The sequence below is a fragment of the Scyliorhinus canicula genome, chromosome 4 (genome assembly GCF_902713615.1).
Source record: "Scyliorhinus canicula chromosome 4, sScyCan1.1, whole genome shotgun sequence".
NCBI classification, from domain to species: Eukaryota; Metazoa; Chordata; class Chondrichthyes; order Carcharhiniformes; family Scyliorhinidae; genus Scyliorhinus; species Scyliorhinus canicula.
The window spans coordinates 71162739-71175283 of NC_052149.1; the positions used below are offsets into that span (position 1 = coordinate 71162739).

The 12545-nt window shown below is 45.7% G+C and overlaps 1 protein-coding gene across 3 annotated transcripts in view; it reads right to left on the reverse strand.

The window, feature by feature from the left end:
* Window positions 1-461: 461 nt before the first annotated feature.
* il12rb2 (interleukin 12 receptor, beta 2a) overlaps window positions 462-12545 on the reverse strand; it is a 66272-nt gene continuing 54188 nt past the window's right edge. For all 3 annotated transcript variants that reach the window (XM_038794433.1, XM_038794430.1, XM_038794432.1), the window contains exons 14-17: window positions 11042-11182; window positions 8713-8824; window positions 4641-4740; window positions 462-2116 (exon numbers count right to left, since the gene is read on the reverse strand). In XM_038794433.1, coding sequence (XP_038650361.1) covers window positions 1586-2116; window positions 4641-4740; window positions 8713-8824; window positions 11042-11182 — 884 coding nt within the window. In that variant the 3' untranslated portion in view covers window positions 462-1585. The remainder of the gene's footprint in view (window positions 2117-4640; window positions 4741-8712; window positions 8825-11041; window positions 11183-12545) is intronic.

Here is a 12545-nt window from a genome sequence, read left to right on the forward strand (position 1 = left end):
CTCAACCAGCCTGTCTAATTCTGCCCTGACCTTGGGCCTAATGGCATACGACACTGACCTATCCTTTAAACATCTTGCTTGGCTTCCGTCCTTAATCTTTAGCTTTACTGAGCTCTCTTTCATGCTTCCCAGCTCGCCATGTTTCTTTAAAATCTTCAGTAGACCTCCTTCAGACCCGACATGAGTTTCACTTTGGCCCAATTTAGTTTGATTCACTCCAGCCAGGTTCTCCCCATTAGGACTGGATAGTTACCGTTGACGACGTGCAGGGACAAGTCTGCTATCTGTCCATTGCGCCTTCAATGGCCAGTACGTTCAACAACAGTTTGTCATTGTCATTAAATGGCAGGAGAGGCTTGAGGGGCTGAATGGCCTACACCTGCTACTATGTTCCTGTGACCACCTCATCGGCAGTTTTCTTTGTGGTATTTTTAAAAGAAAGGCTTGCGGATCACGAAGGGAAACAAACAAGAGCTTTTATTGGAAAGGTGTTTACTCAATAGGCTGTAAAGTCAGACTGACCATTTGCCTGCGCAAACGGCTGATGACATCATCTATACATCACGTGATCGAACTTTCAAGGTAACAAACATGAATACACAGCACCAGGCACGTAATGGATGGGAGTGTAGGTTTAGAACATATGGAGAAAAGGATATAACACATTTTGCATGAGATCCAGTTTATGGAGGCTGGAAACGGGGACGTTTGGATAAGATGGCATTCATAGTTACGCACTGAGATGGTGATCACATGGAGAATTACAACAGTGATAGCAGTGGAACGGAAGGAAGGCACCGTTCATGACCGAGCAAATTAAACTTGAATGATGTCAAGGTTCAGCATTGCTGATTGGTGAAGTCGGTGGGTTAAGCAGAGAGGCAGGCATCAGTTAAAGGGAAGAGAAAAGGATGGTTTTTACTTTAAGGAAATGTTCATGCATCAATTGCAAAATAAAGTGCAGCAACTTTAAGAAACTCAAAAGGGATCTTCGTTCAAGGTTCATGGTCCTGTTTTGTGTGGCTAATGGTGAAGTGGTTGAAATCAAACAGCAACTGTCGTGATTTACAAAGTTGCTGTTTCCTTAAGTTGTTAAACTGTTGGCTGGAGAAGCCTAAAGTGTAAACCTCTGACATTATGAATTTTTAAAAGATATTCCAGGGTCATGCCTAATGGGAAGAAATGTTCACAAGTATTACCTCATTGCATGAGAGCAAACATTCCTGATGTCACTGAAAGAAATCTACAAATCTGCTCCGAGACTGTCCACAGATAATTGTTTTACAGGTTGCAAACAATGTTCAAGGTCACTGAGATATACAGCTCTCTCACCTTTTACAACTCATTTTATGTACTCAGAACTTAGTTACATTACAGTTGGTCTCAAATGCTTATCCTTGCAGTACAGTACCTGTGTAATCCAGTGAAAGACAAATTTGCAACCATCCTAAACTGTTACATGATGTTACGAAGATGGAAAAGAGCAAGAAGTGCTCCTTTTTCTGTAAAGAAAAACTTTTCCCGGGCAGTCAATCGTCAGCAGTATAAGCTCTCAAAATACAAAATGTTAATAATCGTGATCATCTCATTCCACAAGCGAACTGCAGTCGATTCTCACTACATCTAATGTCAGCTTCCCTCCGCAGGGGATTTCCGTTCTAGCCAAGGAAGGAAGAGGCATGAATGTAAAGGAATCTGCAAAAAAATCACCATCAGCCTCTTTAGTGTTGTCAGTAGCATGGAGAAAATTGGAGGGGATGTAACCAGTATTTTGGCTTCTTATGGAGTTGTTTGAATCCGTGAGGTCCGGGTTAATTTCCACAGAGGGCAATTTTTCAATGTATAAACAAGGGAGCTGGCACTTGTAATCCAGAATTCTCCCTTCGCTGTCCGCTGGTGAAAGAGCTCCAGGATTTAGTTCCTTGCTCTGGTGCAACTTACTAGCTGTGGACTGAATTAATAGGGATTTCAGGCTATGCTGTTCTTGGTCACCAATCTCTCTATTGATGCAGAATTCCTGCTCGGGTGATATTTCCTCTACTTGTAGAGTCTCAGGATCTTCATAAGTGAATGTTGATCCAGTTTGGAAATCAGCATATGTTAGATCCATCCTGTCCTGCAGTAAGAAAAGTGAGCAAATTCAGAAACATATGCAGCTGTTGGTCACATTTCAAAAGTGGAACTAAGTACATTTTATCATTTTTTTTAGTGGTCCTTTTAGATAGCTTTTCCCTTTCCCCACCCTTACCTGGTCCTATAATTTTAAAAAGAACCCCATATAGGCTAGATGTTTGCAACCAAAAAGATGTGCTTCTCACAGGAAGGGAACTGCTATTTCCTTGCAATTGGTTGCCATGAAACAATAGAGACTAGGAAAGTCTGACTGATTTTCAGCTTATGATCTATTGCCAATTTATGTTCCACACATTTCCAAAACAGCTGAACCAAAGGCTTCTATTATAATATGAGTGACAATCCAAAGGCTGCATACCACCCAGTGAGAGATAGTGAATCTGGTTTAAAATCAAGACATTATTCTCCAGCTCATCAATCCCCTTCCTTTTAAAAAAAATGTAGAGTACCCATTTCTTTTTTTCCCAATTAAGGGGCAATTCCACGTGGCCAATCCACCCACCTTGCACATCTTTGGGTTGTGGGGGCGAAACCCATGCAGACACAGGGTGAATGTGCAAACTCTACGCAGACAGTGACCCGGGGCCAGGATCGAACCCAGGTCCTCAGCACCATAAGGCAGCAGTGCTAACCATTGTACCACCGTGTCGCCCATCAATCCTCTTCCTAACTGAGGACAGTAATTTTACCTGCACAGTCTTATAAACCAGGTTGTCCTCCTGCTAAAGTGCTAGCCTGGCTCAGTTAAGGCATTCACCCTTGAATCACAACATTGTGGGTTCAAGTCCCACTAACAGACTTGAGCACATAATTCAGACAGATACTTCTGTACTTAAAGGATACAATCTTACGGATGAGGTGTGAAATTGAGAACCTGTCTGTTTGCTCAGGGGGAGGTAGCAGACTCCATTGAATTATTTGAGAACTTCAAGAAACGTAACTAAAATAAATAGTCTGGTCATTTATTTTACGGATGTTTGTGGGACCCCAATCTGGAAACTGGCTGCTTGTGTTCCCTACATTACAAGAAAGGTCCCTTGGGAATGATAGGCCCAGATCAAAGAAGATGGGTAAACATTTGCAGGATTGTGTGAATAGGATGTGGGACAAATTGGATAGTCTTTCAAAAGGCCGCCAGAGGCACAGTAGTTGAACGGCTTCCTCTGTGCTGTATTGGTCTATGATTTTATGTCAGGGTGTGTAACCTAAAACCTGGTCAAAGAGGCAGTTTTTAAGCAATGTCTGGAGACGCAGAGAAATGGAAAGTGTTGAGGAATTCCCGAGTTTGGCCCCAGGACAAGTGAAGGAACAAGTGTGAATGGTTGGGAAAATGATGGCGACCCGGGGGGGGGGTGCAACGGGAGACCCATTGTCAAGTTCCAAATGGTTAAAGATTCCTTTTTGACCCATACATGGCTTGGAGTGGATAGCACTTGCAAAGTGCTCCATCTGGTGGCTTAACCAAGTACTGCTAAAATGTATTCAATGTAAGACTTGCATTTAATAATAATCTTTATTGTCACAAGTATGCTTCCATTGCAATGAAGTTACTATGAAAAGCCCCTCGTCGCCACATTCCGCCGCCTGTTCGGGTACACAGAGGGTGAATTCAGAATGTCCAAATTACCTAACAGCACGTCTTTGGGGACTAGTGGGAGGAAACCAGAGCACCCGGACAAAACCCACACAGACATAGGGCGAACGTGCAGACTCCGCGCAGACAGTGACCAAGCCAGGAATTGACCCTGGGACCCTGGCGCTGTGAAGCCACAGTGCTAACCACTGTGCTGCCGTGCTGTCCTAATATTTAATAATATAGTAATAATAATTGCTTATTGTCATAAGGAGGCTTCAATGAAGTTATTGTGAAAAGCCCCTAGTCACCGCATTCCGGCGTCTGTTCTGGGAGGCCGGTACGGGAATTGAACCCGCACTGCTAGTCTTGTTCTGCATTGCAAGCCAGCTGTTTAGCCCATTGTGCTAAACCAGCCCCTATTTCATGACTAAAATAAGCTTTAAAGCCAAATAAGCACTTTCAAGTGTACTAGTGTCGTAATGTAGAACTGAAGCAGCCAATCTGACCACAAGCTCCCACTAAGAGTCACCAGACTCGAACGTTAGCTCTGTTCTCTCCCCACAGATGCTGGCAGACCTGCTGAGATTGTCCAGAACTTTCAGTTTTTGTTTCAGCTTCCAGCATCCGCAGCAATTTGCTTTAATCCCACAAACAGCAATTTGGCGATGACTAAACTACCTCTTTTTGTGTTGATTGAGTGATGAATATTGGCCGTGGCCCAGAGGATAGCTCCCCAATCATCCCTGAATTAGTGCTGCGTGATCTTTCACATCCACCGAGACAAACGGGGCCTCAGTTTAACATCTTATTCAAAAGATGAAGCATTTTGAAAATGAAAGAGGAGAATTTTCCAAAAAATGTACTATTACTGACACTGTCCCAACAGCAGAATTTACATAATTGAATGGAAGGTTCTTATAACAAATGTTACCTTAATTGCAATATATTCCTTTGCCCAAGTGCAGTTAGCTGGATCAGGAATGTTTCTCACATACAGTCGAGATGTGAGTTTCGATAAAATGGACCATACCCTGCAACAATATGAAATACAAGTGAGATCAGTTCCTTTCATCAATTCATACAAATATAGCTTGAGGAATGACCACATACATTGTGAATGATTATTCTGTAATGTCTCTAGTCTAAAAGCTGTATATAGTTGCCACCCAGATACTGTAAGTCAATGTGGGCTCCAATCCATTTGGATTTCTGGTCCATGCTCAATGTTCATGTGAAATAAACTCTACTAGGCAGGTTGGCAAACTGGAAATGGAAAATTGGGGTGTGACTGAATGAGCCTGTGGGAACATTTAAAAAGGGAGGGGCATAAGTATCTGGAATTAAAATAAGCTCTACTCGCGAACCGGAAAATGTTCACATTGAATTAGCCTTTGAATGTGCACTGTTTTGAGCTGGGAATTTGAAAAGGTGCCAACATACAGTGGATAGGCAATGAGCCTTAGGTCACAGTAAGTAATTTATATATATTGTGTAAATAACTGAAGTCACTGCTTTGTTCTAATTACCCCAATGGACACAGCATTAAAAGATTCTAAAGACACAGGAGAGTTTCATCCCACATCTTATTCTGATTGTCTTTATTGGTGGCCAATCCGCCTCTTTTTAAATCTCAATTTTAGTGCTCTGCTTGCATCTTAATGCTAACTTGGAGAACGAATACTATGCTGCTATTACATTGTGCCTGAATATGCACCGATGCGGAAAGAGTCGTGAACTTCCAAGAACGACCCTCCTACTCCATGCAGAAAGTAATAAAACGAGAAAAATGTGAACATTATAAACTCATTTATAGCACAGAAGGAGACCAATTGCTTCCATGCTGGCTCTCATGGGTCAATCCAGTCCGTTATGTCCCACCCCCATAGCTCTGCAAGTGCATTAATCAGCCCAGCCTCTTAATCTGTTTTTTAAAATTTAAAGTACCCAATTATTTTTTTTCCAATTAAGTAGCAATTTAGTGTGGCCAATCCAACTAGCCTGCATATCTTTGGGCTGTGGGGGTGAGACCCACGCAGACACGGGGAGAATGTGCAAACTCCTCACGGACAGTGACCCAGGGCCAGGATCGAACCCGACTCCTCGGCGCCATGAGGCGGCAGTGCTAACCACTGGACCACCGTGCTGCCCCTGCCCAGCCTCTTAGTTTAAAAAATGAAGTTTGACCCATCGGATATTTTTTCTCACCAAGTGAGGATTCTGGTGAATGCAATTCACAACCTACCACTGAAGACCATTTATTCTTCACTAACCAACCAATAACAAGTTAAACTTAAAGGAAAATTTATTGATTCATTTGAAAGGCTGTAAGTACTAAATGGCAGATCACAATAAGGTTTATTATGAGGAAAAGGTTTCAAATGAAATCTAGTGTAAGTTATTCTTATTTAATCTGTGCCAGACCCTTTCTCGTGACAGATTATCAGAGCTATTAACACAACAGAAACAGCAGTAAGGTTTACATTTGAACATAAACTCAAACAACACCAGCTCCCAGTACTTCCAGCTGCTCAGGGGCACCAGGCAGGGATGCCTGCTGTCGCCGCTGCTGTTTGCCCGAGCGATCGAACCACCTGCAATCTTGCTCAGAACAGCAAAGGAGGGCAGCACGGTGGTCCAATGGTTAGCATTGCTGCCTACGGCACTGAGGACCTGGGTTTGAATCCCGGCCCTGGGTCACTGTCCGTGTGGAGTTTGCACATTCTCCCCGTGTCTGCGTGGGTTTCACCCCCACAACCCAAAGATGTGCAGGGTAGGCAGATTGGCCACTCTAAATTGCCCCTTAATTGGAAACAAATAATTGGGTACTCTAAATTTATAAATAAAAGAACAGCAAAGAACTGGAGGAGGATCCAAAGAGGAGGCAGAGAGCATAGAGCCTCGCTCTACGCGGTTGACCTGCTCCTCTACATCTCGGACCCACAAAGCAGCATGGAAGGAATCATCACGCTCCTGAAAGAGTTTGGTGCCTTCTCAGGCTACAAACTCATCATGAGCAAAAGTGAGATTTTCCCGGTGAACCCGCAAGGGGGAGGGGCAGCACTAACGGCACTGCTGTTTAAACAGGCCCAGCGCAAATTCCACTACCTGGGGATCCAAATCGCTCATGACTTGATGGGGATCCACAAATGTAACCTGACCAGTCCGGCAGAGGAAGCCAAAAAGGACCTGCAAAGATGGAACACACTCCCACTCTCCCTCGTGGGGAGAGTGCAGACGATCAAAATGAACATACTGCCCAGGTACCTCTTCCTACTTAGATCCATCCGATCTATATCCCCAAGGCCTTTTCCAACTCACTGGACAAATTAATCATGCCGTTTGTATGGGGGGAAAGAATGTTTGGATCACAAAGAAGGTCCAACAGAAAACAAAATCCAGGGGTGGGCTAGCCCTCCCAAACCTACAATTCTACCATTGGGCAGCGAGAGCTGAAAAAGTGATGGGATGGACAAAGGAGCCAGAAGCCGAGTGGGTGCGCGCGGAGGAGGCCTCCTGCAAGGGGACCTCTCTCTGGGCCCTCACCATGGCGGCATCCCATCCCTGCCCAAGAAACACTCCAGCAGCCCGGTGGTGATAGCCACCCTCCAGACGTGGACCCAACTACGGCAGCAATTTGGACTGACCAAAATGTCAGACAAAGCCCCCATCTACAATAACCACAGGCTCACACCAGCACTCACTGACAACACCTTTAAAAGGTGGAGACAGGACGGGGGGACATTGACAGTCAGGGACCTATGCACCGACGGTAGAGTCATAACACTGGACGAACTGATGGAGAGATTCCAACGAGCTAAAGGCAACAAACGCAGCTACCTGCAGCTTAAAAACTTCCTACGGAAGGAGACAAGGACATACCCATGACCACCACAACAGACACTATTAGAAGGGCTACTGAAGGCAGACATCCTAGTCAGAGGGAACTGTAGCGACATGTATGAATGACTGCTAGAGAGGGCCGACACTGAACTGGACACGACAAGGAGGAAATGGGAGGAAGGCTTGGGTTCAAAATCGGGTGGGGATTCTGGAGCGAAGCACTGCACAGGGTCAAACTAACCTCCACAGGTGCGAGGCTCAAACTAACGCAGCTAAAAGTGGTACATAGAGCCCACTTGACCAGAACCCGAATGAGTAGGTTCTCCCAGAGGTGGAGGATAAATGTGAACAGTGCCATGGAGGGCCGGCCAACCACGCCCACATGTTCTGGTCTTGCCCCAGACTTGTGGAGTATTGGATAGCCTTCTTTGAGGCAATGTCCAAAGTGGTGGGAATGAGGGTGGAGCCATGCCCGAAAGTGGCGGTCTTCGGGGTTTCAGACCAGCCAGATCTATTCCTGGGGAGGAGAGCGGCACCCTTGCCTTTGCCTCCCTGATCGTCGGCCGTAGAATCCTGTTTGGCTGGCGGTCAGCAGCACCACCCAAAGCTGCAGACTGGCTGTCCGACCTCTCGGAATCTCTCCAAATGGAGAAAATCAAATTCACCATCCGTGGGTCGGAAGAGATTTCCACGAAAACACGGGAGCCATTCACCCGACTGCTCCAAGACCTGTTTGTGGCCAACGCAGAAATAAATAGCCCAGGGAGAAATAGCCAGGACAAGACAGAAAGAGGAAAGCCGGGGGGGGGAGCAAGGTGAGTTGCTCAAAACCCAGCAAGAAAGAAGAGGGCAACAGTGAAGAAGGGGGGAGGGAGGAATGGAGAGGCGGGGGTGGGGGGGGGGGGGGGGGGAGAGAGAGAGAGGGGGTGGAGGGTAGGGAGGATTGTATGCTGAGTCAGACAGCGACAGACTGTAAATAGAGAAACCTAAGAAGACCTTAAAAACCTTTGTGACTGTACAATAAATGAAGACGAACGGCAATGGATATAATTTTGAAAATGACAATAAAATTTTTTTTTTAAAAACCAAAACATTTGAACATAAACTATTTGTGAATTCACTTAATCATAATGAGTAGATCACAATTTCAAATTTTGTGTTACCTGTTTCTCACCGACTGCCAAAAACAACATCCAGAAACTATGCTAGCAAAAATGAATGTTACTGTAACAACCACTGCTATGATGGTCTTGCTGTCAGGATGTGGAAGAAAACCTGAAGGTAAAGAACATTGCAGCAGTTTCAATTCATTGATCAGAATAACAAGTTCAGCAGAAAGCCCAACCTCACTCCAATTTCTAATCTGTAATTCCAAAACATTGATCAACTTCCTCGTACAACACTGAGAACTGTTTATTTTTCTGTCCATCCAATTTTCTCTCCCCTTTCTCAACCACAAAAGACATCTGAATAGTGCTGGGATATGACCACATTCCGAGACCGCATCCAAGTGGTTGTCCTTCACACGAACGTCTAGACATTTTGAAATCTGGCCTTGAGTAAAATGCCTTTAAAACGTCAGAGCTAGTGGTGTGTTATCTTGGGCCCTTTCTGGTTCCTATGGTTCAGTTTATCTTCTGGGGGGGTGGATGGCAGAGGAGGGATGGGGTGGTTGTTGCTAAAGATGGGAGAAAGCGATTTTCATTTCCAGGCTTATTCTAGAAAATAGTGGGCTGAAATATATTTGCATTTTAAAACTACAAGTGGATCCCATGCCTTAATTGGTGATTATTGCTTTCTCGCCATGCCACGGCGGGATCCGGATCTCGCCAATTGCAGCGGGCCGGTTAGATCGGAAACTGATCAGGGGCAGCACGGTGGCGCGCTAGTTAGCACTGCTGCCTCACGGCGCCGAGGTCCCAGGTTCAATCCCGGCTCTGGGTCACTGTCTGTGTGGAGTTTGCGCATTCTCCCCGTGTTTGCGTGGGTTTCGCCCCCACAACCCAAAGATGTGCAGGTGGATTGGCGACACTAAATTGCCCCTTAATTGGAAATAATGAACTGGGTACTCTAAATTATTTTTGAAAAATGATCGGAAACTGATCAGCGCCCGGCGTGATTCCCGATTTCGGCCTCTCCTGCTATCTAACCGGCCCGCTCGTTTTCGCAACTGGCGCGACATGGCCGGTAGATCGCTCCCTTAGAAATGTTTTGGTTGAATTCCGCCCTTAATCTCAGTTTGAATGTTTGGAAAGGAACAGAAGCTTGAAGAGAACCTAGTTTGAAACTTGTGTCTAATAATAATAACCTTTATTGTCACAAATAGGCTTACATTAACACTGTGAAAATCCCCTTGACTCCACACTCCAGCGCCTATTCAGGTACACTGAGGGAGAATTCAGAATGTCCAAATGACCTAACAGCACGTCTTTCTGGACTTGTGGGAGGAAACCGGAGCACAGTGGTCCCACAAAGTCTGTGACAAACAAAGCAACCAGCAGATTAGCATTGGAGGTATTGGAAAAGGAACCAGGAAAAGAGAGTGAGGCATCCACAGCCAAGAGGAGGTAAATTAAAGGTTTACCTCTGAGATTAAAACTTTCCAGAGGACTTTTACATACTTATGGGTGGTCCATAAGTAAATAGCTTTAGGAGAAAATAACTTTAGGATTGATGTGTCTTATAAATTAATTCTTGGGGAAAGAAAGAAGTAAATCCGGGTGCAATACGGGTACAATATGGAGATAATTATAAACCACTTTGTTAAGTTTTTAAAAAGATTTTGTATGCCCAATTCATTTTTTTCAATTAACGGGCAATTTAGCATGGCCAATCCACCTACCCTGCATATCTTTCTGTTATGGGGGCGAAACCCACGCAAACACGGGGAGAATGTGCAAACTCCACATGGACAGTGACCCAGAGCCGGGATTGAACCTGGGACCTTAGCGGTGTGAGGCAGCAGTGCTAATCACTACGCCATGCTGCCTGTGGTGAATCACAGTCCGTGTAATTCACACTGTTATTATATATGATGTACTGTGTCTATGTAAGCTCGGTGTACGAGCAGTTGCGCGGCTCTGCCCATAGGGGGAGATGAGTTTGTACTGGGCTCCACCCTTGGCTCCACCCATGGCTCCACCCATGGCTCCTCCCACTAACCGGAAGTATAAAGCTTGGCAGTCGTGAGCCTGCCTGCCAGTTCATCTCGTCGCAGGCAGGCTCTGTTGTAAGACTATTAAAACCACTGTTCACTTCCAACCACATGTCGTATTAATTGATGGTCACATCACTGCCCTTACCACTTTGTTAAGTTAATAGTGTTTGTTTTCAAGTCTTTCATATACAATAAAGTTTGTTTTGTTAAAAAAAAAAGTAAAACCTTGTAATGTTTTGATGAAAATGAGATATTTGAATTTCTCTTTGAATGTTAACTGTCCTTAGCCGGGTCATAACACTTTAAACATTCAGAGTTCTGTTACACTTCCTTACTTTTTTGGCTGTAGTAAAATCTGTGTTGTTTTCCATTTTTCCCTTCACCAGCTTTAGTTACTGCTGTCATCCACACAATATATCCTGTTCCAGGTTTCAGATCTGGAATGGTGTAATTACTGCTGGTTGGGTCAATGTCCCCTAAAAAACAGCAAAATACAAATTGCAGATTATAGACTCTTAATGTGTCTGTTCCAGCTTGTATTGTTGTTGGCAATCTATTACTTTCATTCCTCTCTGAAATTCATCCCCCTCGTCCTCTCGATAAATTTTCCCCCTCCTATCTGGTTATCAAACTCCGCAGTCAGTCTAATCAGTTGAACTGGAATCCTGGACCATTTATTTGTTTTCTCCTAACTGGGGCCTGGACCTCCAGCAACCTGGAGGCTTCCTGATCACAAGACCTTGGGCGTGATTCTCCAGAAAGATTTCTAAGTGTGGAAGCGAGCGGAAACTGCCGCGAGCTTCCTGGCGCTCAGCCCAGCAAGGCCAGCAACACTATTTAACGTTAATTGGTCCACTTAATGAGATCTCACAGGCTTCATGCTGCAAATGAAGGCTCACCAGCCCACCGCTAACAAGGCCGCGCAGCACTTAGATAGCACTTGCACAGCTCACTCAGTTCAAAGCTATGGTGCCGAGACACCCGGCCCCAGGATTTGGGAATACAGCTCTGGGGAGGCTCCTAGAGGCGGTGCAGACCAGGAGGGATGTCCTGTTCCCCCGAGGGTCCCAGAGAGTCAGCCACAGGGCAGCCAGTGCCACCTGGGCAAAGTGGCCACGGCTGTCAGCTTGGGCAGCGTGACAAGGAGGACTGGCCTCCAATGCCTCAAGAAGGCCAACGACCTACACCGGGCAGCATGGGTCAGTTGACACCTCCCATCCCTCCCTGGAAACTTCCACCCCCCAACGCAACCAGTCCCACCCCAACCCTCCATATGCACCCCCCAACCCATCCTTCACACTTCCCTCCCCAGCAATGTGACCCACTGTTGTGGGTAATGATGCCCTAACTGTCTCCACAGGAGAAGCTCTCATACAATCGCCGTGAGAGGGCCCAGACCAACAGAGCATCAGGCTTCATTAGTGGTCAGGCTTCTGGGGCACAATCTGTTGAGCACCCTGCTGCTGCTGATACACATGAGGTGGAGGCAGGAACCCCAGGCAAGAGAGCTGTCAGAGGTCTGCTGGATCCCAGGATCCAGCTGGGTCCTAGTTAGATACTGAGACCCTGGAACAGATTTGCCCGGAGCTGATGGAGACGTTAGGGAGAGGCCAGGACATTCAAAGGGAGGTATCAGTCATACTGGGGCGGCACAGTGGTTAGCACTGCCGTCTCACAGCACCAGGGACCTTGGGTTACTGTGTGGAGTTTGTACGTTCTCCTCGTGTCTGCGTGTGTTTCCTCTGGGTGCTCCGGTTTCCTCCCGCAGTCCGAAGATGTATGGATTAGGAGGATTGGCCATAATAAAATTGCCCTTTAGTGATGTGCGGGGTAGGTTAT